Here is a 25,994-nt window from a genome sequence, read left to right on the forward strand (position 1 = left end):
TGTATTTGCTTCACCCACCAGGAAGGATGGGCTTGGACCATGACAGCAGATAATGAACTGGAAGGGGCTGAGGGTAGGATACATTCTGCCCAGCTATGGGGACAGCTGTACACAGCTGTTACTTTCCTCTGCTTCAGCTGTAGAGGTTGAAGTAGAGGAAAATAAATGTTTGTATCCCAACTACTGGCTTTACAAATGATGGCAGCCTTTCTGTGTCCCTGTCTCATGTGCTGTGTCCTCAGCCACTTCCCAGCAAGCACTTATTAAGCCAAGAGACTGAAACTTTTCCGCGTTCTTGTCATGTGTGATCTCTCAGCAGTGGTTTACAGGAGGTCTGCATGACCTTCACCTGCTGCAAGCAGAGCAATCAGTTTTACAGCAGGAAAATCAGCCCCATGTTTGCCAGCCTGGGTGGAAAGCTGTGCTCTCAAGGGTGTCACCTGCCAGGGCTGGGCTGAGCTCGCAGGGGACTGGGACAAAACTCAGAAGCACAGAACCTTTCCCCTTCACAGCCTGGAAGTGTCCATGCCCTGTGAGCCTGCTTTGGTGAAGAGCCACAGCCTGCAGGATCACAGCCCATGCCTGAGGGACAGCACCTGACCAGCCTCACCCACACAGAACTGGGGATCAGAGACCTCTCAGACACTGGGTGCATCCAGTTAGAGCACAAAACAGGAGCAGAACATCTGCAATAAACCGTCTCAGGCACAGAGAATCCACATGAGCACTCAACCTGCAGGAAAAGCTAGACCTAGCAGGAAAAGCTGGACTTACATGAGACACCAAAAAACCCAACCCAGAACCTCGAACAGTTGGGAAATCCAACTTCCTTGAGTGGTTGCTCAAAGGCTGAAGGGTTTATAAAAGTCCTGAGCAGACCTTTCAAATGCATTGAAGCAAATGCAAAATCACATCCCCAAAATTACTTCCACTTAAGTCATTTGGACCTAAAGAAACATCCACAGGCTTTAGCAGAGCAGCCTTTCAGAATCTGTCCAAAATTGCACACGCAACCTGTCACATCTGAGAGCTGTGCACACTTCAGCTCCCAGCCCTGCCAGCCTGGGCAGGTGACAGAGACCCCCTCACCCTGCCCAGGTGTCTGCAGCAATCAGCTTCACATCCAGCAGGTCTGCCTTGTTCTGCAGTGCACTTCTTGAGGGGGAAGTTGATTAAACATCAAACATGAGGTAAGTTTAACAGCAGCATTGTGGGGTAGCTTCAGAAAACATTAAATAGCTCAATTTGGGGCAGAGGGCTGAAGAAGAGGGAACGCAAAGCCAGCACTGCAGTTGTGGGAAATGTGGAACACAATTACTGCTATGCTTGCAGCTATTGCACAAATTAAAAGGGTGACAGCCCCTGGCAGCAGGGTGGAATTGAAAAGCAGGACCTGTCATTTACCAGTTACTCAGCTGGCATGGAAAGAATAAAGATATTGTATATTAGCACAGAGAAACCATTTAGGGTAACAGCGTGTGCAGCTTGGATCCCAAGGCCCCTTTAGCTGCTAATACCTGCCTGGTGAAACGAGCAGGAGCCACAGGCTCCCTGTCCTGGCATCCAGATGAAGCCATTGCTCCCTCCTGCAAGCCTGCATCAGGACAAGCTAAGAGCATCAGGGCGATTTTTGCTTCTTAATTTCCAGCATCAGGTGAGATGAACAGGGCAAGAGAAAGAGCTAGCAAAGCTCTCAGAGAGCTGCCATTTACCTGGCTTCACCTCCTGGCAGGAGCAGCCACACGAGCGCTGTGCCAGTCCCTGGACAGTCAGAGCAAGGAGCAAAAGCCATCCCAGCTGCTGGGAATGTCCCCAGTGCACTGAGGCTTCTCAGGGAGCAGGGCAGTCAGGGCTGTCCCCACAGCCCCAGCACCAACACAGCACTGCAACTTCTAATGATGAAATTAGAGGAGTCATTTCATTAACCCCACGCACCCCATGCAGTACGTCCCAATGCCAAGCATGCTGACACTTGGGTGGTGTTTTGGGGCAGGAAGGGATGGCATTCCCTCCCACCCACCCAGCCTCATGGCAGCCCCTTCCATGACCCCGTGACTTCCTCCCATCCCGTGAGCTTCCAGCCATGGCCATCTTTTTTTATCCATTGCAGGGGGACAACACAGGTCAGCAGAGGACACAGTGAGGATGCTGAGCCTCATCCTGCTGCTGGCTTCACTCAGAGCTGTGCCTGTGGCTCTGCGCCTCCCCTGGCTCTCAGGGAGCTGCTCTCCATCATCTCATGGTAAGAGCAAGGAATGCCTGCTCAGAAGTGCTTCACTTTACACCCCAAGCCCTTGCAGAGCAGGGTGCACACCGTGAGGCTTCCACTTCTGCCTGCAGTGAAACTCTGCAGCCTGGAGAGCAACAGTTTGCACCAACTATCCCCAAAAGATGCAGCTGGGATCATGGAGCCCCTGGAAGACTGATGAAATGTAAAGCACTGCCCTCAGCCCACATAAATCACACTGGTTTAGTGCCTGTCCTGTTTAAAGGCTCTCTTTTCTCATGCCTGTGGCAGATTTCCATTCTTTGTTAGCTGGTACATGAAAGGCTGTGTCAAAGAGGCTGCTCTTGGTGGCAAGAGAAACACAGAGACTCGCCAGTGGGGAATGCAGCAAGCCTCAACTCATTTGTTAGCTTGTCCAATTACTTTTCACCTTGAGTTTTGTGTTTGCAGAAGTAAAAAGGGCCCTGAAGAGGAGACTGTAAAACCATAAAGAAGCAGCAAAATACCCTGGGCTCTCCTCTCTTCTCCTCCACAAACCCAGGCCACCTCGTCATTCATTCTTCTTGAGTCACTGAACTATGATCCAGAGAGGATCATAATGCAGAGCTGGCACATAACAAGAAATATCAATCCACACTGGCCTAAACTCTTGCAAGTATGACAGTGCTCAAAAAATAGACACCTGAATTGCCTTCCTGTTTTCCTCAGCAAGCCTTATGAATTTTTTATGAGCTGCAAAACTTCCAGTGCCAGTGTGAAACACTGATGTATTTTTAAGAGGGACTAAAACATTCTTCTCTCCCATACCTCTGACCCTCTGTGTGTGTGTGTGTATATATATATATATATATATATACACACACACACATATATATATATATATATATATACACATATTTTTTTTTTTCTTTAACTTAACCTGGTACTAATAGTAACAGTATTCCTCCTTTCTGGTAGAACTTGTCATGGATTAATTTCTGCTGCAAGATTTCTGTGTAGGGCTTTCAGATAAGCAGTGAAGAGCTGAGGCCCTGAAAATCTGTAACCCAGAGGTTCCAGCAATGTGGGATTTTTCCAGGTTTCACAACACTGACCTTCTGACAGTGTAAAGTGGCACAGAGCCAGTGCAAATGTTCTAGGTCTGCTGGTCAGACCATTTGATGACCACACAGGTGATAAAACAACAACACTTTAAAATACTTTTGAATACTCAACTGCACAGACCTCCACTGGAAGATTTGGGACCACCAGTGCCCCCACAGCTGGGGCTGCAACATGCAGCTCAGCTTTTCCTGCTTTTCCACGGTGACAAGTGGCTCTAAAGAGCTCTTCCTGCCCAGGGACATTGGCCAGCACCAAAAGAACTGCCCAGACAGTTAATATTTTCCAAACCATTGTGAAAATACAAATAGGAACTTGGCATGCCATGATTGCCATTGACTGTGGGGAGTCACTGGGGACATGAGAAGGAGTGCAACGTACTCAGAGGAGAGGGAGAGGGGGGAAATCGTTTATACTAATGGAACAAAGTCTATTATTACACCAGTAGTAAAACAACAACAGGAGCAGGCCTGCAATTTCCTCAGTAATAATCTCACTCCCTCTGTGGAATAACAACACTGCCTTTGGCTTGGTAATTTATCCACCAGGGTACCAGCCCACCATAACAGAGCAACCTCCTCATTAGCCCTGAATGAAAGCAAGTGCCCCCACGTTATTAATGTGCTGCCAGACCCCCCCAGCCTTGGGAGATGGGGGGATCAGCCAGCAGCTCCTGCTAACAGCACACAGCCTGAGAGGGGGCAGCTACAGAAAACACAGGGCCCAGCTGCAAACGTGGGGGGAAAGGGATGAGAGGGTCAAACCTTTGGCCTTCCACTCTTTGTCGTGCCAGCAGAGGCTTGGACAGCTCATGTTTTTAAATGCTTGTGTCACCAGGGTGTGGAGAGCTGCTGCTCACCCTTGGTAACTCCTGCTTGCTCCAGATCACTGGAGAATAACTGGTGGTACCTGCTAACCATGAAGCCTAATAATTATTAGTCTCAGCTGCTTGGTTCAGATGGTTTGGTTTTCACCTGCATGGGCTGAGGAGCTCACAGACAAGCGACCCTTCCTCAGGCAGTGCTGCTGGAGACAGGATGGCCACATGCTGGGGACAAGTGGCAGTGAGCACACGCCCCAGCTGACAACCTCAGTCTCAAATGCTCCTCTGCCTGACAAAGCAGCTTCCAAAGACCTGTCCACACCTAAATCACCCTGATGCCTTCTATTAGTGTTACTTTACATTGCAAACAATCAATTTTAAATAAGGAGGCTGAAATCCAGCCCATGCCACAGCAGCTCCAACAGCTAACCTGGCCCCAGAGATGCTTCATTTGCCTCCTCACAGGTGAGGAGAACAGTCAGTTCATTTAAGGGGATAAGGGCTGCAGCTCCAGCACAATCCCTGTGAGATGATTCATAAGCCAGGCATGGGAGAAATTGTCTGGACACACATTGTTCACTCATCAAACTGGTCAGTCCTGTGGTGCCTGGGCAGGACTGGAGCTGTGTTCAGGGAGGGCAATGATCCACTGCAGCAACCAGGCTGCAGCAATCCTCCCTCCCTGCTCCCACCAGGCCTGCCCTTGGGAGCACAGGGACCTGGCCTCCCACTGAAACTTGCCACAGCAGCCACCTGATGTCAAAAGAAAAAAGAAAGAAAGAAAGAAGAAGAAGAAAAACAAAGCAGACAAGGCCCAAGCTTCAGAAGGACAAAGTGTTCTCTTCCTTATCCAGCAGTCCTATCTGATCAGTGCTCTGGCATTTCAATTTCCAGATCACCCAGCTCAGATGCTGCTCCTGCGGTGCACGGAGGAGCCACAGGCCAAGAGCTCCCAAGCTGGGGCTGTGGCCAAGGTCCTTCATGTCACTTCGAGTTCAGGCAATTAAATAACCTCTCCTGCAAAGGGACAGCACTCAGTGCTTCCCCCAGCTGCAGGTTTGGATCTCAGCACTCGGCAGATCACAGCTCACCTTCACAAGGTCATGGCATCACAGTGTTTGAGTTGCTCTCCTGTGATTTCTTCAGCTGCCCTTTTGCCCTGGCAGGACCACTGGCTGTGATCCCTTCCATCACTGGAAGCCCAGCTGCAGGGCAGGAGCTCCCTGTGTGGCTGGAACATCCATTCCTGGAGGTCAACAGCCCTGGGTTACTGCTCCAAACATGCTGCTGCAAGCTTGGCCCCTGCCTGCTGCTGGTCTCCAAAGGGCTTTGCCCACCCTGGGACCTGCAGGCCTTGACCAAGAGTTCAGGTACACTGGAGAGCCCTTCCAGGGAGAGAAGAGCTGCAATGCTCTGGGACAGGCTGGCATCTGGGGGAAAGAACTTTCACATGTTTGAATTCCACCTGGGGGGAATGGATTATAACTTACTCCTTGGCTTAACACCCTTAACAACCCCCCAGCCAAAACTCTTCACTTCCTTCTTCTTATTAATCTTGGTTTTTATTAAGTCTATCACATCTCTATTACTGCTGCCTGGTGACCTTGATAGCTCCAATGAAGGGCAAAATGATAAAGCTTTGTGACCAAGTCCACGAACACAGAAATATTTCACCTGAACCTACAGTGCTATTATTGCTTTTAAGTAGAACAGAGCTATTTAAAAAAATAAAAAATATAAGCCCATACGTGGTGACCTTGCAGAGCTGGAGAGCTCTCTGAGAGTCAGGAGAAGTATATGAACCTGCAGCACCATTCATTACAGAAACCAAATCATTCCTCATCCAGCTTTCTTATCAAAACCTAGGACTGTAATGCTGCTGCTACCCTGGGATTGCCCCTGCATGGGGAGGATGTCTTGTTTGCACACAGTTTCCTGGGGAGGCTGATGGGGTGGGACTCCCAGAGGTGGGGAGGGTAACGAAAAAGGGGAAGAACAGCATCAGGCAGCTTCAGGGAGCACCTGGCAGGGCTTGGGCAGGACAGCAGGATGCTATGCTGGATATCCACAGCACTGTGAATAAACAGAATAATCTTCCTCCTTTTGTTTCAGCCTCCACAAAATACCCAGATGGGAAAGCACGTCCCCAGTAAAAGCCCCACTTGCGAATGAATGTTTGTTGAACCAGCAGTAGAGAGAGCTGGCACAGGTGAACCTTGTCCTTGAAGAAACCCACCTCCCTCCCATGCCTCAGTTTCCCCTTGTAGTGCTGTGGTGCTTTGCAGCTCTTTGAAGGCAACTGAGATGGGTGGAGAGCCCTGGGTGGGCTCTTCTGGAGGCAGAGGAGGTTTTGGTCTGGACCAGGGCAGGAGAGAACATTGGCAGTTTTGATAAAGTTAAAAAACTGCAGAATCAAACTCATTATAAATATAGCTTTATGCCACTGCATGTTGTAAGGTTCTTTCTAAACCTGTCACTGCAATTTATCATGCTAGCAGTGTAATAAAATACAGCTATAAAATTTTGGATTAAATGTTCAAGGTCAATGGTGGACTTTCAGCTTCCCTGTCTCTTCCTTGCTGCTTTAGCAGATGCTCTATTAAGCACTCAGAAGCTCTGACAGAAAGTTTTTTTGGAGGAAAAGATTTAGTTGTGGAGTATTTCCAGAATTAAATATTCAGGTAATTTGATCTTCACCAAATTACAAACTAATAAATAAAAAGACTAATAAAAACTGGTTGGTTTCAGGTGGAGGCTTTTTCACCAGAAACACTCTCATTTTTATTGTGTTTACAAAATGTGGCTGTCTGATGCTGTATTTGTAAAACAGACAGAGATTCCTTAATTTTAATGGGAATTTGGATGTGAGAGAACAGCACCCTGGAGATTTTGGGGGAGTTTTACGGCAGGGTATAGCAAAACTGAGACAAGACTCCACTGCAGTACATTCTGAATAAAAACAATGATGGTGCTGATGCCATGAGCCTGAGCTTTTTATGTATGATAGGGCAACAGAAGCCTTTACAGAAGAATTTACACCTGTGAGCCATATACAAACATGCACAGCAATCACAAAGAGTGAAATTCTTCAAAATTGCCAAAAAGAAGCTCCAATGTCCCTCAGTGTTGCCCCAGGTATTCAAGACAAGCAGCTGAAATGACTCTGCAGGAGGATCTGCTCTCTGAGCTCCCCTTGGATGACTCCTGTTATTCCATTATAAAGATGGAGGAAGCATTTGGCCACACAGTCACCATTTAAAAAAAAAAATTAAAAAAGAAAATGCAGATCCCGTCCTAGTATGAAATTATTCTCTCTCTTCTGGCACATGTGCCAGGAGGCTGGCTCGTTGTTCAAGCTCCAACAGTTGGCCATAATTACAGATATTACTTCTTCCCACGATCCTTACCTCTCTTGCAGCCTCACAGGAGACCATAAGAGCTACAAGAACATTACTGCTATTAAATTAGTGGCATCACTATTCCTTATTTTCAGAATGTTTGGCTGTTTCCCCTGATGCTGAATAGGGCAACTAATTTACTAGCAAATTAATATTGCTTATCTTTTCTTTCCTGAGAGCTCTGCTGCCTCCTGCTTTCCCGGGGTATTGGCTTTCCCCAGGGACACCTCTGTGGTCTAGCTTGAAATGTGTCACCCTTAAAAGTGGGACAAGAGCAGCTCAGTTTGGTGAACCTGGCACCACCACGCAGCCCAAATCAGGAGGTGCCAAGGCCAAAGGCTTTTGGCTTTGCAATGAAATTGTTTCCTAAACAAAACTCACCCCTCTACCTCTGAGGAAAAACCTTGGGAATCTTGGTCTTGTGTTGGCACAGTGCCCAAGAAGGCAGTTTGCAGAAAGAAGCCCTGCCCAGGGCAGCTGGCAGCACGATGGGTACCCTGTGGTGCTCTGCATTTTGGGACATTTGCTGTGTCCTCCTCACCCCCAGAGCCTGTTACCTGGGGCTGATGTGCAGCTCAGAGCACCTTTAGGGAAGGATGATGCCATGGCCCTTGGTCCCTTACAGAATCAGAGAATCATTAAAAGACTTCCAAGATCATGGATCAGATCCTTTTCCCTTTTTTTTTAACCATGCATCAAAGACTCTGCTCTGTAATTCCTTTCTCATTTGGGGTAAGGAATGAGCTCTTCACCCATCACAAGAAAGAAAAGAAAAGTAGAAACATTGTAAAACAAATCCTTCTCTATCAGATTGATAGGGCGTCAGCCTGTGGGATTTGGTCAGAGAAAAGCAATGTTCCCTCCTGCTCCTCCTCTCAAACCTCCCAGCCTTCCCTCTGCAACTGGAAATGTGGAATTGCTGAACAGGAGCTCTGGCAAGAGCTACAAGTACCCCATCATAAAGTCCAGGCTATCCACTTTACTGCACAGTAATCTGTTTTACTGCTTGTATTATAGTGACAGAATTGTTTTCTGCAACCTAGTTCAGATTAAGAAACTGGGGGATAAGACACATTAACTTCTGTAATATATATTGCCAGAGCCCTGGCTGGTAGAAAACAGCTTCCTGGGGGAATTCAGCAGAAAGTGAAGGGCAGAAACAGTCTTGGCTGCTGATTTTCAGTTGTATTCTGAAAAGCTGGAACTCCTTTGGTGCTACAAGCAAAGCCTCAGGTGGTCACTGTAAATCTGCATCCATGCTGTCAAAATCAGCACAGCTTCTCCAGTGGAGATTTGGGTCAGTTCATGTATTTTCAGAAAATAAGCTTCATTTGCATTATTTATGAAATGCAAACACAAGCCCTGTTACAGTGTAAGCAGCACAGCCCAAAACCAGGTCCTTAGACCAAGGAGAACACCAAGGAAACCAGGCACTGTGTCAACAAAAGCTGTGGCCAGTGGGAACATTGGCCTCTGTGTGCCCTGCAGGGCACCGGGCAGCAGGGATGCCCCTGGGGCTGCAGGGAGCTGGGATGGGGCAGTCCTCACAGGGATTGCCTTCCATGGCCACACCTGGCACCAGCAAATTGGCCCCTCCACGCCCCAGGGACATGTCTCCCCCTCCAGGGACATGTGCCTGATGCTTCAAGTGCTCAGTGCCCCCAGTGTCCCCACAGGGCTGGAGACAGCATCACCTCCACACAGCCTGTGAGCCTGATTTGGGAGAGGAAGGGGAGGCATGGAGATGCTGTGGCAATTACCATCTGCTTTGGTAGCTCTATTGGCTGCTCAGGAGTATGTTGAAATCTTGGTGTTTTTAGAATTTCTTATTTTGGAAAGATTAGCAAAAATCCAGTGTTAAAGTGTTCTCTGTTTTTTCAGCAAAGTCAATCAAGCCTTGCATCCTCACAGCTCTAACAGGCGCTGCCACAGAGCAAAACCTGGGCAGCTCAGAGGAGCTGGCCTTTAATTAGGATTTCCAAATCACTGGAGCTACACCAGCTCTGGTGTTAAATGCCCACTCAGTCAAGGCAGAGTGCTAAACACACTCTTGGGCCCCCGGGTTTCATTGCTCCACGCTCCAGCAGCTCCCACCACGCCCTGTCTGCAGCCACTGAGGCACCCAGCGCCTCAGCCAGGGGCACAGGGAGGATCCCAAGCACCAGTCTTACTCCAGAGCAGAGCAGAGGAGGGGAGGCTGGTAACTGGACATAACCCTGAGCAGCTGCAAGGCAAGAGATTGTACAAAGAGATTGTCTGGAGGATTTTTCACGAACAGGACGGGACTGCTGGGATACATTCCTTGAGCTTTTATTGCAGCATTAGCTTCACTACATGGTTGAGACAACAGAAAGATGACAACAGCTCATGTACAACCAGCAGCAGCCAAAGATTTCTTTGTTACAGAGCATTTTAAAAACTTTCTAGCCAATAGCATATTGCCAAGGCTTACAAACAATTGTTCTAGCCAGTCACTGAAAGCACACATACACCTGCTTCCCACAATGCTTCCTCGTATGCCTTCTATTAACAATATACAATACACTGTTATTAACCAAAAACCTTCTACTATCTTGCTAAGCATATTTTTCTGCAGTCTTTAGGTCTGTCTTAACCCAACCTAAAGCTCAAGCTATTGTTTCATGTCCTTGCTTGCTGTACTATTACAACTTTTTCTACCTTCAGACTTTGCAGCTGCAGCTAGATCTATGTTTTCTGTTCTTTCTGTTTCTAAAACCTACTTTTACAGCTTTCTAGAAATCATCTTACACTTATTTCCCTCAACAGTCACCTGCAATTCAGCTGTATCATCCCCCACATCACTGCTGTGTAACAGCATCAGGGAGAGTGAAGTTTAAACTCCTGCAAAAAGGCAGGAGATGCTCAGTTAATCAGGATAAAAGTCCACTGCAACATCCCAGGCACAGAGCACACAGCACTGACTTGGAACACTTGGAGAGACAGAGAAGAAGGTGGGCTGGAAAATGAGCAGCTGGAAGGAGGCAGAGGTGATCAGAGCAGCATTTCACCTGCTCCAGCACCTCGCTGGCATGAGCTAAACCCCAAGGGGCTCAAGCTCCCCATCGAAATCCTTGTGAGCAACTCGAGGTGCTGCCAGGTGCAGGGTTAATCTGCAGGGCATGTTCCTCACTTGGTCATGGTCAGGCACAGAGCATCTCTTCCATACCAGGGGAGGGGACAACTTTTTTTTTTTTATTGGAGCACAAAGCAGAGCTGCCAACAGCTCACAGAGGCATCCAGGGAGGCCCCAGCCCACAGGTAAATACTTTGGCACATTTATTGCAGTGTAATGGGACAACAGCACGGGCACAAGCAGGGGATTTCTCTTTCTAAATCACTGCTTGGGTTCTGCCCTCCGAGTGCTCCATTTGTGGGTTCTTGTGTAGGAACTTGGCCTTTGCAGAGCTCATCTCTGTAGGACCAAGTCTGGGTTACAACAGAGTGGATTACAATAGGTTCTGACTCAAGCCCCACTTGTACCCTACAAACTTATACAAAGCAACTTTATTTTCATTAGCAACTGTGCTCTTCAAGAAGCACTACAGTGCATTATGAAGGGAAAAAAAAACCAACCCTTTGGAAAAACAAAGATTATTCTCAGAATTTCTTTAATAGACAGGATAAATATTGATGAAGCTTCCCGCAATTGCAGAGTGTGGTTACACCTCTATCTGAAGATTTAATCAAGGGCAGCCCATGTATTTCATTCAGTCATGAAAGTGATGTTGAAATCATAAAAAAGAGCAGAGTTACATGCACTGCTTTACAGCTGATAAGAACGACTGGCGATTTCATTGCTGTCGTTATCAGCTGCCACAATAAACAAGCAGCTACTTCATTTATTATTCTACTCCACACTCAGCTCTGGCTGAAATCCAGACCTAGTTATTTTACACCAGCCTGTTCTCGGGACTTTTTCCCTGATGCCCATAGAAAGTTTTCATAGGTAATCTTCTGATTTCTGGGTAGGAGCCCCTCAGGCTCCACATATGACATGTCTGCCTAAACAAACGTTTGGAAACATGATCAGAAAGTAAATCTGTGGATGTTGCCCATACAGATGGACACTTGGTCGCTCTACTGTGGCCTAGAGTGGAGATTTCTGGCTTATTGCTGCTCTTACAGCACCCCGTGCCCGGGTGCTGGTGCAGGACCACTCACCTGCACCGTACGTCGTGGCCAGCATGATGGAGGAGACCCAGGCGACCTCGCTATAGGACGTGCCAAAGAAATCCTGGATTTCTTTGAAGAAGATGGCCAAGCCTTTGGGGAAGGCGTAGGCGAAGCCGATGGAAACGAAGGCGCCGAAAACCACCGCCCACCCCCAGCCGCCGTCCGGCGGGGCCGGGGCACGCCCTGCCTCAGCGGGGGCCGGCATGGCCGGGGGCCCGCGCTCCCCAGGGAGCCCTGCAACACAAAGGGTGCAGTGGTGGGGTCAGTCCTGGCAGGCTGCTCCTTCGGACCCTCAGTCCCGGGATGCTTGCTGCTCCTCCAGACCCCAGTCCTGGGGTACTGCTCCCCAAACCCCCCCAGTCCTCCTGGGATTCTGCTCCCCCAGATCCTCAGTCCCGGGATTCTGCTCCTCCAGACCCCAGTCCTGAGATTCTGCTCCCCTGGACCCCCAGTCCTGGGATGCTGCTCCCTAGGACCCCTCATCCAAGGATACTGCTCCTCCAGACCCCAGTCCTGAGATTCTGCTCCCCGGGACCCCCAGTCCTGAGACCCTGGACCCCCAGTCCTGGGATGCTGCTCCCTTGGACCCCCTGTCCCAAGATACTGCTCCCCACATCTGTAGTCCTGAGATTCTGCTCCCCTGGAGCCCCAGTCCCGGGATGCTGCTCCACTAGAACCCCAACCCTGAGATTCTGCTCCCCTGGAGCCCCAGTCCCGGGATGCTGCTCCACTAGAACCCCAACCCTGAGATTCTGCTCCCCTGGAGCCCCAGTCCCGGGATGCTGCTCCCCAAACCCCCAATCCTGAGATTCTGCTACCTTGGACCCACACTCCCGGGATGCTGCTCCACTAGAACCCTAACCCTGAGATTCTGCTCCCCTGGACCCCCAGTCCCGGGATACTGCTCCCTTGGACCTCTAGTCTCAGGATTCTACTCCTCCATACCTCAGCCTTGGGGTGCTGCTCCCCTGGACCCCCAACCCTGGGGTTCTGCTCCCCTGGACTCTCAGTCCTGAGATTCTGCTCCCTTGCAACCCCAATCCTGAGATGCTGCTCCCCTGGATCCCCACTCCCGGGATGCTGCTCCCTAAACCCCCAGTCCTGAGATTCTCCTCCCTTGCAACCCCAATCCTGAGATTCTGCTCCCCTGGACCCCCATTCCCAGGATGCTGCTCCCTGGCACCTCCAGTCTCAGGATTCTACTCCTCCAGACCTCAGCCTTGGTGTGCTGCTCCCTGGCCCCCCAGTCCCGGGACGCTGCCCCCCTGTGCTGCCCCACACACCTGGCTCAGGCGGGTCCCGTGTGCCGCCCGAGCGCGGCCGCAGCCGCCGGAGCTGCGCGGGGAGCGGGACGGGGCCGGAGTGCCACGTGGACCGGGGAAAACCTCAAACAGCGGCTCCAACCCGCTGCTCCGCCCCTCGCCGGTGCCTGCCGAGCCCCGGGACGCTGGTGGGACGCGGGACCCGCTCCGCTCCGGGCGGGACCGGCCCGCCCCGGCCAGGGACAGCTCCAAACCCCCCGGCAATCACATCCCTCGCTCCAGCTCCCTGTCCCCTGGCGTTTCCTCGCCCCCAGCCGAAGCAGCAGCACCAGTCACCCCGTGGGCGTTAATTAAACCACCTCCAGTTACTTAAATGCAAATTGTTCTTTTTTACTTCGCCTGTGCTTCCACCTGCATCCTTCCTCTTTTCCGTACTAAATCTTTTCTCCTCCATACCAAGTTGTTTGCTGCTCTCCTGCCCCTGGACCACATCATCGTTATTGAAAAAAAGGAGAGTGATTCTTTACACGGGTAGATGCTGACAGGACAAGAGGGAACAGATTTAAACTGCAAGAGGGGAAGTTTATATTAGATGCTGGGAGAAAATTCACTGTGGGTGTGCCAGGGCATTGGCACAGGTTTCCCAGAGAAGCTGTGGCTGTCCCATCCCTGGAAGTATTCAAGGACAGGTTGGACAGAGCTTAGATTAACCTGGGATGGGGAGGGTAGCAGGGGGATTAGAACAGGATGGGCTCTAAGGTCCCTTCCAACCCAATTCAGAATTCCATGGTGCTGTGATCATTGCAGGCTTCTGCCTCCCGTTCATGCTCACCAATTTGCTGTGTATTCCAGTTTTCACATGGAGCTCTGGCTGGGAAAACATTAAGCAGTGTTGGCTCTGACTGGGAAGGTGCAGTTTCACCACAGACCTTTTATCTTTCTCAACCTTGCCTCCCCCTGGCTTAGCTAACAGCCCTGTGTGTGTCCCATTTTTCTGCTTGCACCATGAAGCAGCTGAGAGGGGGAAAAAGCAGGGCCTTGCTCTGCAGTTTACCTGGCACAGTTAATCTGGAGCTTTAAAATCTCCTCACAACACAACTGTAAGATGTTTTATTGCTGCCATTTCTTTCTTCCTATAAAACTGAGTAAACTCAAAATGACCAGAAACCTTTACTCTCAGCTGTGGGGTCACAGTGTGATGACTTGGAGAGTTTTATTTTGGTACAGCCCTAACCCACTTCATGGGCTGTGGGGATACCAGCATTCAGTTGCTTCAGCACCTGCTTTCTGTGTTCTGTTGAGAATCAAAAATAAGGCCAAAATGGAATAAACACACCTGCCTGACTGATCTTGGAATATCCTTAGCAGCAGCATGGAAGGTGGGAGGACAGATGGAAAGCCCAGGGAGCAGAGGGATGAAGAAGCAGGTACAACTTCAGCCATGGAAGCTGCAACACCTCTCAGCTGGATGATGAGGATTTCCTCCTCCAGAACTGCTAAATTGTGTCCTGCAAAGAATGGCCCCTGCAGCCAACCCCAGCAGGACACCTCTGGGTAAACTTTCACACAAACTCGTGGCAAACTCAGAACTGGAGCGGGACACCAGTTGCAGCAGGTGATATTGGAGGCAAACAAATGATTTCCAAAGATGTCTCAGTGTGGTGTTTGCACTGCTGCTGCTGCTCTGAGGAGAAGCTCACAAGCAAAGCAGAACAGCCCCAGGGCAGAGGGCAGGAGTGACACTGGAAACCCTGGGCTCACTAGGTCAAAAAGGACTTTCTGGCAATTTGGGAGCCTTGGGCTCATCTCACAGCAGCTGCCTGTGCCAGTGCTCCCCCTCCACATCGGGACCACAGACTCTCCCTGGGGACCAGGCTCTGCTTTCTCATCCACTGACAGCAGACACTTCCTGGAGGGCAGGTTTTTTAATTTGCTGGCAAGCAGCAACAAAATTGATTAAAATTGCAAAACACCTTTTCAAATGACTCATTTCCCTGTCACAGTATTCCATGTAAATAAGTGCCTGCTATTGTAATTCCCAGTGCTCTGCTCCAGAGCTGCTCAGAGAAGAGGAACATGCAGGGAAAAGGGGCCAGGAGCAAAGCAGAGTCTGAAACTCTTCCTCTCCCCCATCTTCCAATCTTCACAAAGCTTTCTGTGACAGTTCCCAGGTCCTGAGGTTCTAATCAAATTAACTCACAGCCTTTACTTATTGAAGCCCAAGGTTTGATGGGCAGTATTTAAAATTATAGCACCAAAGAATGGCTTGAGAGGACAGGGACCATGCCCCTGGCATGGGCAGGGACACCTTCCACCAGACCAGGTTGTTCCAAGCCCCATCCAACCTGGCCTTGAACATTTCCAGAGATGAGGCAGCCACTGTTTCCCTGGGCAACCTGTGCCAGGGCCTCATTTCACTTTACCCATATAGTGGAGCTCTTAAGTTTCCCCCAAAAAGTGACTAGTGAGGACAACTTGAGTGTTTTGCCTTGTCTTGGAAAAAGAGAAAAAAAAACAGGGTCAGGGGAAAACCTCTGGGCCCCCCTCAAGAATCAAAACCATTTCTATTTATTTTCAGTGAACCATTTTGGTACTTGGAAATAATTGTATTCAATGCCTTTTATGCAAAGCAGTTTATAGCAGCCAAAGGTAAGAGCTACAACTCTATAACTCCAACAGAGTTTTTCCTTCATTGAGTCTTTGGAAGTCAATTAAAGACTTTAGAAATTGCTTCCACGTTACATAAAAAAATCCATACCTAGCTCTGCTGCTTGAAAACAGCATCTGGTAAATGCCAGAAGAGGTACCTCTGCACTTCTTTAAAGGGCCCTTAATGGCACACCCCATTTCTTAAACCTGCTCTATTGTCATGTTCCATTTGCTCATAAAATGCTGCAGCAGTGACATCCAATCCATAGCCAGGTAAAATGGAGCTCTGGAATTAATGGATGAGAATATAGACAGCAATTTTCTGCAAAACCTAAGGGCTGGACCCATGCAACACCATCACTGGAAGATGAGAATTCCCTTCTCCAGAAGGGAATGGCACCTAAATTGGGTGTCATTCTAAAGAACATCCCCTGCAGTGGCCTTGTGTGACCTCTCCTAGGAGAGAGATCCCATCCTCAAAAAATAGGCCCATTTATTTATGTTCCTAATAAAACTCTTAACTTTTTCCAAGGAATCAATCCATACAGATACCGAGTAATATTTGAGAGCAGATTTCAAGTCACCAAAATTCTTAGCTCTGGACTCCAACCAGATGCCACCACAAAATGCCAGGTGGGGGACAAAGCATCACTTCCCAGGGAGCACAGAATTACCCTTGTGCCTTGTGTTCTCCCCACCTGGGCATGACCAGGCTGATAAAACGCATTCCTCTGTGTTTAGCCACAAGACTCCAGCACTCAGGGATTTACCACTAATATTTTCATGCCTGGTTTTTAATTAAAGGGAACCTAACTCTGGCTGCTGGCTCCTGGGGCAGCAGGAGGGGTGCAGGCAGCACCCAGCCAACACGTTCCAAGTGGCATGTGCTGGTCAAACCTGGTCAGTCCACATCCCCTGACATCTCCTTGGCTATTAGGGATGGGGGGAGCCTCTAATTTCCATGCAGCCTCTTTGCTGCTGTGTGAGATGATCTGCTGCAGGCAGAGCCGCCAGCCCCTCACCCCCTGCACCTGGGGATGGGGTGACCCCCTGCACAGAGCCAAGTGACATCAGTGCTGGCACCAAAACCAGCTGGGACTCTGGCAGAGCCTCCTGGCTTTGTTTTTCACTGGGTAATGCGTTTTACAAGGGGGTCAAGGAGAGGTAGAAAATAGAAAGTTATGAAATATCAAACTTGCTTTCTGCTAAACCCCAATATTAGTAACATGAAGTGCAGACAGGCAGAGGGATTCATGACATGAAATAAGTTTCTCCAGAGCCAGGAAACCCCTCAGATAGCCCCAGCCCTGTGTCTGTGCCATCAAACCAGCTAGGTGCATGAAGCATCACTGCAGGATGTGCTGCTTTCCTGGAGAAAACAGAATGAACCAGGCAATAACATCACTTCTTCTGTTTTTCCCTTGTTGCAAGAGTTTAATCAGCAGCTCAAACTAAAACATTCTTGTTGGTAAAAAGATGGTGACAATTAATCTAGATCTAATAACTGGAATGCTTTCACTGGGGAATTAAAACAAATTATTCCTTTGCTATTGCATCTTTGTCTCATTTACATTTTAATCCCAGAAGGATCTTCCTCTGTTATATTTGGAAAATGACTGCATAGAAAGGGAAAAACAACATGGTTGAAATACTCAGAGATGCATCAAGAATTTACCTACTAACTTTTATGGCAGAAGTCTGGTTATACCAAGTCCTAAATGGCTGAAAATGAGGAGAAATACTGTGGTTTTTCCAAACACTGCTGTATGCAGAGCCTGAAGGCATTTAAGATTGTGCACACAAAGACAGGCAAACAACCATCTGGGGCAGGAGGTTGTGTTGAAGGTGTAATTACACATTAGCCAGAGCAGAGCAGATCACTCTTTCCTTTGTACTGAAAATAAAGGGGACTCCACTGGTGTCACTCTGTGCAGAGGGAAACCTCTGCCTTCCCCACCCTGTGCCTCTCCAGGTCCAGACTCAAGCCTTGTCCTTGCTGTGAGGTTTTACCACAGGATAAGGAGTCCATACATATTTGCTCAAGGTAAACACGTAATGAATAAAGACTCCTTAGTATTGCCAAAGTAAAACCAGTGTTATCCCACCTTCTCCCAGCCTGCCTTACCCACTTAGCCTGCCTGTGATTTCTGGTGGAAGTATTTTAGTGAGGGTTTCCTCACTCCCTTCAGTGAAAAGGAGCCAGATTAGCAAAGATCTGCAGCTTAGACAACCAAAACTAATCTGGTGAATTGTGGCACCTCCAACATCTCCACCAGCACCATGGCCAAGGCATGGCCCTCAGCAGCTGCGGCACATCTGGGTCCAAAAAACCTCTGCTGTTTCCAGCCCACTTCCAAGTGAACTCCCAAGCAGCTGTCAGCAGGGCAGGAAAAGCATCAGCTGCCTCAAGGCTCCTGAATAACTCTTCACCAAGCTGGAGAGCTTTAGATCTCATTAAAGCCTCATGATGTTGGAGAGAGGAGAGATGTTTCATGATCACCATGCAGAGTGATCCCCACTCCAGACAGCAAAAACCTGGGACTGCACAATGCTGACTGAGCCTGAATTGAGGGTCAGTGACCTGGGGATAGGGGGATGTCGCAGTAGTTTCCAAGTAGTGTCTGGAACACCACTGTTTGCAGATCAGAGTACTCCTAGTCATTACATAATGCAGGTATTTTCCAAAAAAATTAACCCCACCTCACCCAAGTTTTAAGATGATGGAGGGATAGTCAGAAAAATATCATAAAGAAAAATAGAAAAAACAGAAAAATATCATAAAAATGAAAAATAAATAAAAATATCATAAAGAGGCAGCTGGGGCTTTGGTGTGGGTTTTGGTTCCCCACCAAATGAAATTGTGATTGTAACTCCAGAAGGGTATCTCCTCCTGATGTGAGTTTCCCCAAGAAATCTCTCTAGGGCTGCAGTGTTCTGGGAGCAGGAACTGCTGTTTGCTGCATGTATGTAGGACACTTCTGGTCTGCTGCAAGGACAGGGATGGTCTGAGCAGCAGCCAGTCTCAGCTGGCACCTCACAGTGCTTGCCACCAGTGAGCTCTGGGCAGGGTAAGAGAGCAGGTGGGAAGCAGGACAACAGCATCAAACCTGCAGCTCCTTGGAACACAACCAGCTCCTCCTGGTGGGGTGGAGGAAAGCCAGGAAGCTCCTCATTACCCTTCAAATTCAGTAAAACGCTGGGATATGGAAACAAGAGACAGAAACAAACCTGGGAGGAGCTGAGTGTGGACATCACGGGGGTGCAGAGAGCTGTGTGTAACATCCCTGCGCCCTTAACACAGGGTGGTGCACTCAGGATTGCTGGGGGTGAACTCGGCAGGCTCCTGGTTCTGAATTCCCCGTGCTGCTTTGCCCTGCTGGCTGACCATTGTGCAGCAGATCGAGCACGGTGCTTTAGCATTAACTTTCAAGGTCTTACACAGAGAGTTCTTAAGGGACTTGCTGAACTTCTGACATTGCACATCCCTGTTACCCCACAAGGGCAAAACCAGGAGGTGTTTTGTTCCAAGCGCAGTATTTACTCAAGCCTGCTGTAATGCCAGGCTTGCAGACTGACCTTCCCAAGAGCCCCCGAGTGCCACAGAAATGACTCCCTGCAAGATGGGCTTCAAGGAGGCACCTGTTACCTGGTAGGGTTCACAGGGCACTCCATTACTTCCCATTCCTGACGACCTTTCCCAAAATCCTTGAGGCTGAAATTTGCCAGGCTTCTAGTACTGCAGTTCAGCAGGTCAAACTCAGCAGCTGAAAGATGAAATCCTGGCTCCACTAAAGGTGATGGCAAGATGCCTGATGACTTCAGTGCAGCCCAGGCTTTACCCAAAAATTATATTCAGTGTTTGTTGAAGCTTTTTTTTGGTTTTTTTCCTATTTATTCTAGTGCAGGCTGTCCTAAACAGCTGTTTTATATACAGATAGCTGTAGCTTTTCTGAATGCTGTAAAATAAAAACTGGGGTTTGAAGGGATCCTCTGCATTCCTCCAACCACTCTAGGCAGGCTTTGTTGGTGTTTTCCTCCTTCCTCAAACACACCATGCAGCTTCACTGGATGCTACAGAATTGCTGTAGACTTATGCTGCTATAGCTGAAAGGAAGATCAAACTGAGTATTCAATTACTTATGCACTCAAAGGTATTTATTCGCTGAGATGAAAGTCCTAAATCTCTTATTATTGCCATTCCCTCTTCTATTACTATTAGCATGCTGCTGCTTTCAGATCTATGGAGATGTCAACACCAGTTACTGGCAGCAAAACTGAAAGATGAGAACATGACAGGGAAATGTTTAGAATTATGAATCATGCTCAAAAACAGATGAGACACTTGATCTTCCTTAATTCTAGAAGAGTACACAGGGATCTTTCCTCAGATTTATGTTTTTCCATTATCTGTCTCAGGTGCTGCAGGGATTTAAAAGCTGAGTGAGGTGAAGAGCAGCAGGTACTGTCTGGGGGACAAACCCCAGAGAGGAAAGGTGCTCTTGGAGCAATGAACACAGGGGTTTGTGAAAGGGACAGGACCCCCCTGCCAGCACTGAGTTCTCGGCCCAAAGTCTGGGTGAATATAAATGCAATGCTGTAAAGGAAAGGTCAATTTTTTCCACAGCATCTTGTATTTTCCTGCTTGTGCTGCACACTCCTGTTGTTACAGGTGGCATCTGGGAAAGTCAGGTACTTGCACACACAGCTGTAGATTATAATAACAGCTCTGCAGCAAGGTGGTGTCATAAAAGTGTATTTAAAGATGAGAAGATCAGTCATGAAAGCCACAAATCTGATACTGTAATGGCTTCTTCCCCCATCAATAGCACAGCCAGCAGTTCCCTTGCTGCCCTCTCCTCTGTTTCCATCCAGATGTCAAGGGCCCTCACTCAGGGAATGTGGAGAATAAAAAAACAGAAATCCCAACTACTCTGAGACATGTGCAGTGTCTGGAGCAGTTTCAGACATCCAGCTTCCAGAGGGCCCTGAACAGCCACCCTAAGGAAATGACCCCTCTAAATGAGTCTCTCTTCAGTCTCTCTGACTCTGTCAGCCCTTTCCAGCTCCTGACACAAAACCACCAGAGCCAAACAGCAGCAAGAGGATACACAGCCATTGTTTCAAGGGGAAATCAGTGTTCAGTAGAGCTGCTGATTTATTCCCCCTGGAAGTGAACCCTTCTGTCCGTCTGCAGCAGTGAGCACAGTCCAAAGAGCCCAGGGAATCTGCCTCACTGACAGTCTGATCCACTCCAGCCACACCTGGAAAGGCTCTTTCATCCCTCACACCTCTCTGGTCATACACATCTCCTTCTGTCTTAATCCATCCCACACCAGCTCCTTTTTTATTGCCATGTAAAACCAGTTCCTAAAGCCCACAAGAGTGTGAGCCTTCTGTACACAGGGTGTGCCCCTGATCTTTGCAATGAGTGACCCAGGAAGCCTCCAAAGCACCCTGTCCTGAAGGTGAGAGGGTACCAAGAAGATCCCTCCATCTACAAAATTTTTCGTAATAGTCTTCCCCAAAGAGTGTTAGGAGACTTGTTTTAGGGAGAATACAGGTTTGGGTAGGTGTGAGGCTACTCACACTTGGGTGGCTGTTCTTGTGTTCTTCAGTGCTAATCCTTTTACCTTTCACCCTTGCAAAACCAGCTAAGAACCAGCAGGATCTGCTGAGAGCCCAGGAACAACTGCCAGCAGCTGCACCTCACAGCCCCAGCAGCCTAAACCAGATGATCTCTACTAACCATTAACAGCAAGATTAACCAGCTGTTCAGATCAAAGAGGCAGACTGATAACCTGGAAACATCCCTCAGGGAACATCCATTTGATGATTTCGTTATGAGGACAGTAGATACCTTCCCACAACAGCAATTTTTGCAGGCAAGGTACAGGTACCCAGTGAACATTTTAATTTGAAGGAACCAGTGAATGTGGGGTTTTTTTAAGACTCTACAGAGAAAAGTTTAAACATCATCTCTTACTTATTTGAAGCAAGATTTTAGCAATAGATTTAGGGAAAAACAGATTTCAATGCTGTCTCAAGATATACGTGCACACATTCGATGTCTACCTCAGCAAAACTTGGGGTTTCAGTTTCAGTGGCTTCTCTGCAATCATGAGTACAAGTCACACATTTTGGTTTCAAAAGGAAAGACAAGAATAGGAACAGAACAAAAGACTGAGTATACTGAAATAACTGCCCAGACTCAAATAATTCCAAACCTCTACTCACCCACGCATAGCAAGATTTCTGATGAAACAATAATTGATGGCTTCATATGTGTTGGCAATAAAACAACTCAGCACTACTGGTTTTCTCAGTTTTGCCAATATGTATCATCAGAAAAGAGAAAGCTAGGCTTAGAGTTAGCACTTTCCAGGAACTTGCTCAAAGAAATGCATTCTCCTCTCTTTGGAAGCTCAGATCTTCTCTTTCCAAAGAAAGACACAGCCTTGCTTCACTTACCTCCTCCGTAGGTGGTAGCACACATGATGGATGTTGTCCAGGCAATCTGGCTGTAGGAGATGTTGAAAAAAGCCTGGATCTCTTTAAAGTAGATTGTGAAAGCTTTAGGGAAGGTAAATGCAAACCCAATTGAGATGGAGGCTCCAAACACCACGGCCCAGCCCCATCCACCATCGGGGGGGACATAGCCCAGGTCTGAAAGGACTGGAGGAGACATGGTCAGGGCAGATTCCAGAGCAACCCCTGCTTCCCAGTGTCCTGCAGAGCAGAGGAGATGTGTGTTGTACAGAATGCTCATAACATATGCTCAGACATCATTTTCAAGCAAACTAAAGTGATTTAGAGGTACAGAGAACCACCCACTCTTGAAGCCTTAATCCTTCTGCTGCCTTTTAACAGTTCTACTGTTCAATTCTAACACAACCAAGATCACCCCTCCCTCTCCAATAACCCTGTCCAGCTCTTCCACCTGCATTTTAAATACATACCCTCAAAATACTCTTATGGCCTCCATGTCCAGGAGCAGACCTCAGTCCCAGATGAAGTCAGTGCTTCCACTTTCTGCTCTCTGCCACATCCAGCCTCTGTGTTCCACCTTGGGAGATGGCTTCTGCAGGTTAGCCCTGTCACAATCCCTCTGGAGAGAACCCAGGGATGTGGCTGTACCTTTTTCAGGGTGAATCCTTCATTGTGTACTTTTCAGATGTGGTGGAAATCCTTATGATTTCAGGTGATTCCTGCTCAAAAGAACAATCCCCATGATGTAAGCAGCAGGTGAACAGCCCCACAGTGGGCCCAGCTCCCCTGTTCTGCAGAGGGACAGGGCTCTTCTCGCTGTTGCTTCCCTCAAACCAACAACCAAACTGAGAAACTGCTTGCAAAGGGGCTGAAGTTCCTTCCTACTTATGGGCAGCAATTCCACTCGTGCCTGATGCCTGCCAGGTTACCAGATTATGCTGGGGAACAGCACAGATCAAAGAGGGCATTCACTCATTTGCATTCTTCCCATTTTCCCTGGTCATTAAAATAAAATGAGGATAAAAAAGAAAAATAAATAAAACATGCATCTCTTTTCTGTTCAGATCCATCTCAGATCCATCAGATCTTTCTCTTTCAGATCCATCAGGGATGAGTTTTGGAATCCCTTTGCAAAACAGCCAGACCTCCACTGAAAACATTCAGTCCTGTCCTGAAAGATAATCACTGATTTTTGTTCTTGTCATAGCCTCTCTTCACTGTCTTTTTTTGATAGAGACCAAGGTCATTCATGTCCATTTATTTTTTAATTGAAGAAAATGAATGTAAGTCCAAATTCAGTGCTCTAGAGGCCCTCAAAGGGTAAGGGGTTACACTGGAAGAGGATAAACACACACCTGCTCCATCCTCACCCTCATCCCTGAGCATCCTCTCCCAGCCCCTGTGGGTGAGGAGTCCTGGTTAGACCCAGTCTAGCAGAGATTGATCCCCTGAGACCCACAAGAGGATTCGCTGCCATTTACACAAATCACAAAATTATTTGGGTTGGAAGGGAGCTTAAAAATCATCCAGCTCCAACCCCTTTCCAAGGATTTCACTGGAACATGAGAAGAACTTGACTGTAAGTGGAAAAATTATTAGCCCAAAATGCTAATATTTAATAAATCCACTCTAATTTATATCTGGATAATATCCAGGATTGCAAGTTGTTGGGTTTCCTGAGATTTCCTGGCTATATCAAGAGATGACCAATGAAGTCTTTTACAATGAAATGATAAATAATAAGGAAAATTCCCCATTACACTGGGCTACGTTTTAATTTTGGGATCAGCAAGATTGTACTTGCAAAGTTTCTCTTGCTCTGATATTAGGTAATAAAGTGGTCTGATAGATATTCATGAAACATTTTTTTTTTTCCCTTACAGGTACCCACAGTATATGGAACATTCTGATGCACAGTCTTTTATACCCCATCACCTAAGCCTCTCCATAAAAAGAAATAATTTTCTTTTAGAATTACATTAACTTGGCTTCATTACTGTAGGGTGAGAATTTAAAAGGAAAACTCAAGTTAAAAAGTAATAGTGGTGATGTTGGAATGCCTTTCTGTTGATGTTTAAGAGATCTTATTACTCATCAAATTGCATTTTATTGCACTGCTTCTTTCATTTATAGTTATTCTACCCAGTTTAGGCCATTCAAATATTATGGAGCATACCGAATTCCCAAAAATACTGACGTATACTAGTGGTCCTGAAATTAGGCAAAATAAAACTGATTAAGGGGTGATTAGAGTGAGGACATGTTTCCTTATTTAACATTATATTTGGTATTCACAAGCTACCAAAATTTAGGTTATGCAAATTTCTCAGGCCCCTCAAATTAAAAAATTTTGGTAGTCCTTTTAAAAGGTGAGCCTATTAAAAAGGCTATTTTTTATTACCACCAATTCTAAAATATGACTAATTATATACCACCTTTAGAAGTCTTACATGATGAATATATTTGTGCATTTAATTAGATTTTTTGTTTCATGAAAGATGTATTGAGAAGACATTAGCATAAAATCAGACCATGGTATCAGATCATTGTCCAGCTTTTCTATATCAAGGCAAATGAATACAGTGAACCAAAGAGAGGAACCAAAGTTAAATGAAAATATAGTGTACAGTCAAAAATAAAAATCACACCAGCTGACTCTTACTTCCCCAACTCTAAAACAAGGCTTTCAGAGGAAGATTTGGGGGAATCCAACTTTGGGATTGTTTTTAGAGGGTTTAATAGCCTGAGCAATCAGCAGGCAGTGATGGATCCAGTCCCAGTCTCCCCTCATTTCTCCTGTGGCATCCCCTGAGGTTTGTGAGACATCAGCACTAAGGAGGGCCCAGGACCATTCTCCCACAGGCATTACCCCTTCTGTTAACACCCTCTTATCCACAACTTAGTCATTTTAAAGCAAGAGTTGTCTTTGTCTGGCACAAATTTCCTTGTCAGCTCTCTCACTTTACTCCTATTTCCTTTTTGTGAAGTTAAAAAGTCTGGATATCCCATTTCTCCACTCATCACACCCTGCAGGCTTCCTGCTTAATTCCTGTTAGTTTCTTTAGACTTATTCTTTAGACAGGTATTCTGGATCTTTTCTCCACTATTATTCAATCCTCTTCAGGAATCTCTGAGGCTACAAACAACAACTTGGAAATAAAGGAATTCCAGGACTCTTGCACAATCAGGCCCTTGCATCTCAATCCAGTTGACATTCACCATCCTCTTTCCTTGATTTATTGAACTGCTATCTTTTGGAACCAACAAATACAATCACAGCCTTCATTCTGGAACCCAGATCAACTGGGGACTGTTCTTGGACTGTACAATTATTTTTCTACACCACTTATTTTACTTGGTTGGGGCTGGGTTTTCTTGCTAGATGACAGCACCATGAAAAATCAAACTGGAGTCTAATGAAGCTCCACCTGCTGATCCAAGGGCTCCGTGGGGCCAAGATTCCCTCAACCCAAGCACAGCATCCCACACAAACACTCACTGACCACGGGGCTGCTCCTCGTCCAGCTCGGACCCCGTCCCTCAGCAATGCCAGCTGCTGGCTCCTCCGGGAGCAACCTACTGCCTTTTAAAGCCATCTGCTCACCTCATCCCCCACCCCAGAGGAGATCAAAGGTTCTACTCTCACTTGGAGCACCCTCTGCCACCTGTTGGACCCAAAGGCTGCTGTATCTCACATTAACTCCTCTTGAATGGGGGTGGCCCTTCACAGCAAATTCTCCCTCCGCTGTGCTTGGAATGCTGGCACGTCTCAGCTCCCTGTGGATGTTGATAAATTATTTGTCAGATATCGTTTTTCCTTGTACATATTAACTTATTCTTTCTTTACAATGTAT

General features: G+C 47.5%; 1 protein-coding gene across 2 annotated transcripts in view; it reads right to left on the minus strand.

Annotated features, from left to right (window-relative positions):
* LOC119706084 (monocarboxylate transporter 2-like) overlaps positions 1 to 25,717 on the minus strand; it is a 39,460-nt gene extending 13,743 nt beyond the window's left edge. Inside the window, exons 1-4 of one of the 2 annotated variants that reach the window (XM_038149259.1) lie at positions 25,644 to 25,717; positions 22,611 to 22,859; positions 22,123 to 22,380; positions 11,732 to 11,977 (exon numbers count right to left, since the gene is read on the minus strand). In XM_038149259.1, coding sequence (XP_038005187.1) covers positions 11,732 to 11,977; positions 22,123 to 22,339 — 463 coding nt within the window. In that variant the 5' untranslated portion in view covers positions 22,340 to 22,380; positions 22,611 to 22,859; positions 25,644 to 25,717. The remainder of the gene's footprint in view (positions 1 to 11,731; positions 11,978 to 22,122; positions 22,381 to 22,610; positions 22,860 to 25,643) is intronic. The other variant, XM_038149260.1, reaches the window with a different exon arrangement.
* Between the last annotated feature and the right edge of the window lie 277 nt (positions 25,718 to 25,994).

This window comes from Motacilla alba, chromosome 12, assembly GCF_015832195.1.
Source record: "Motacilla alba alba isolate MOTALB_02 chromosome 12, Motacilla_alba_V1.0_pri, whole genome shotgun sequence".
Taxonomy (NCBI): domain Eukaryota; kingdom Metazoa; phylum Chordata; class Aves; order Passeriformes; family Motacillidae; genus Motacilla; species Motacilla alba.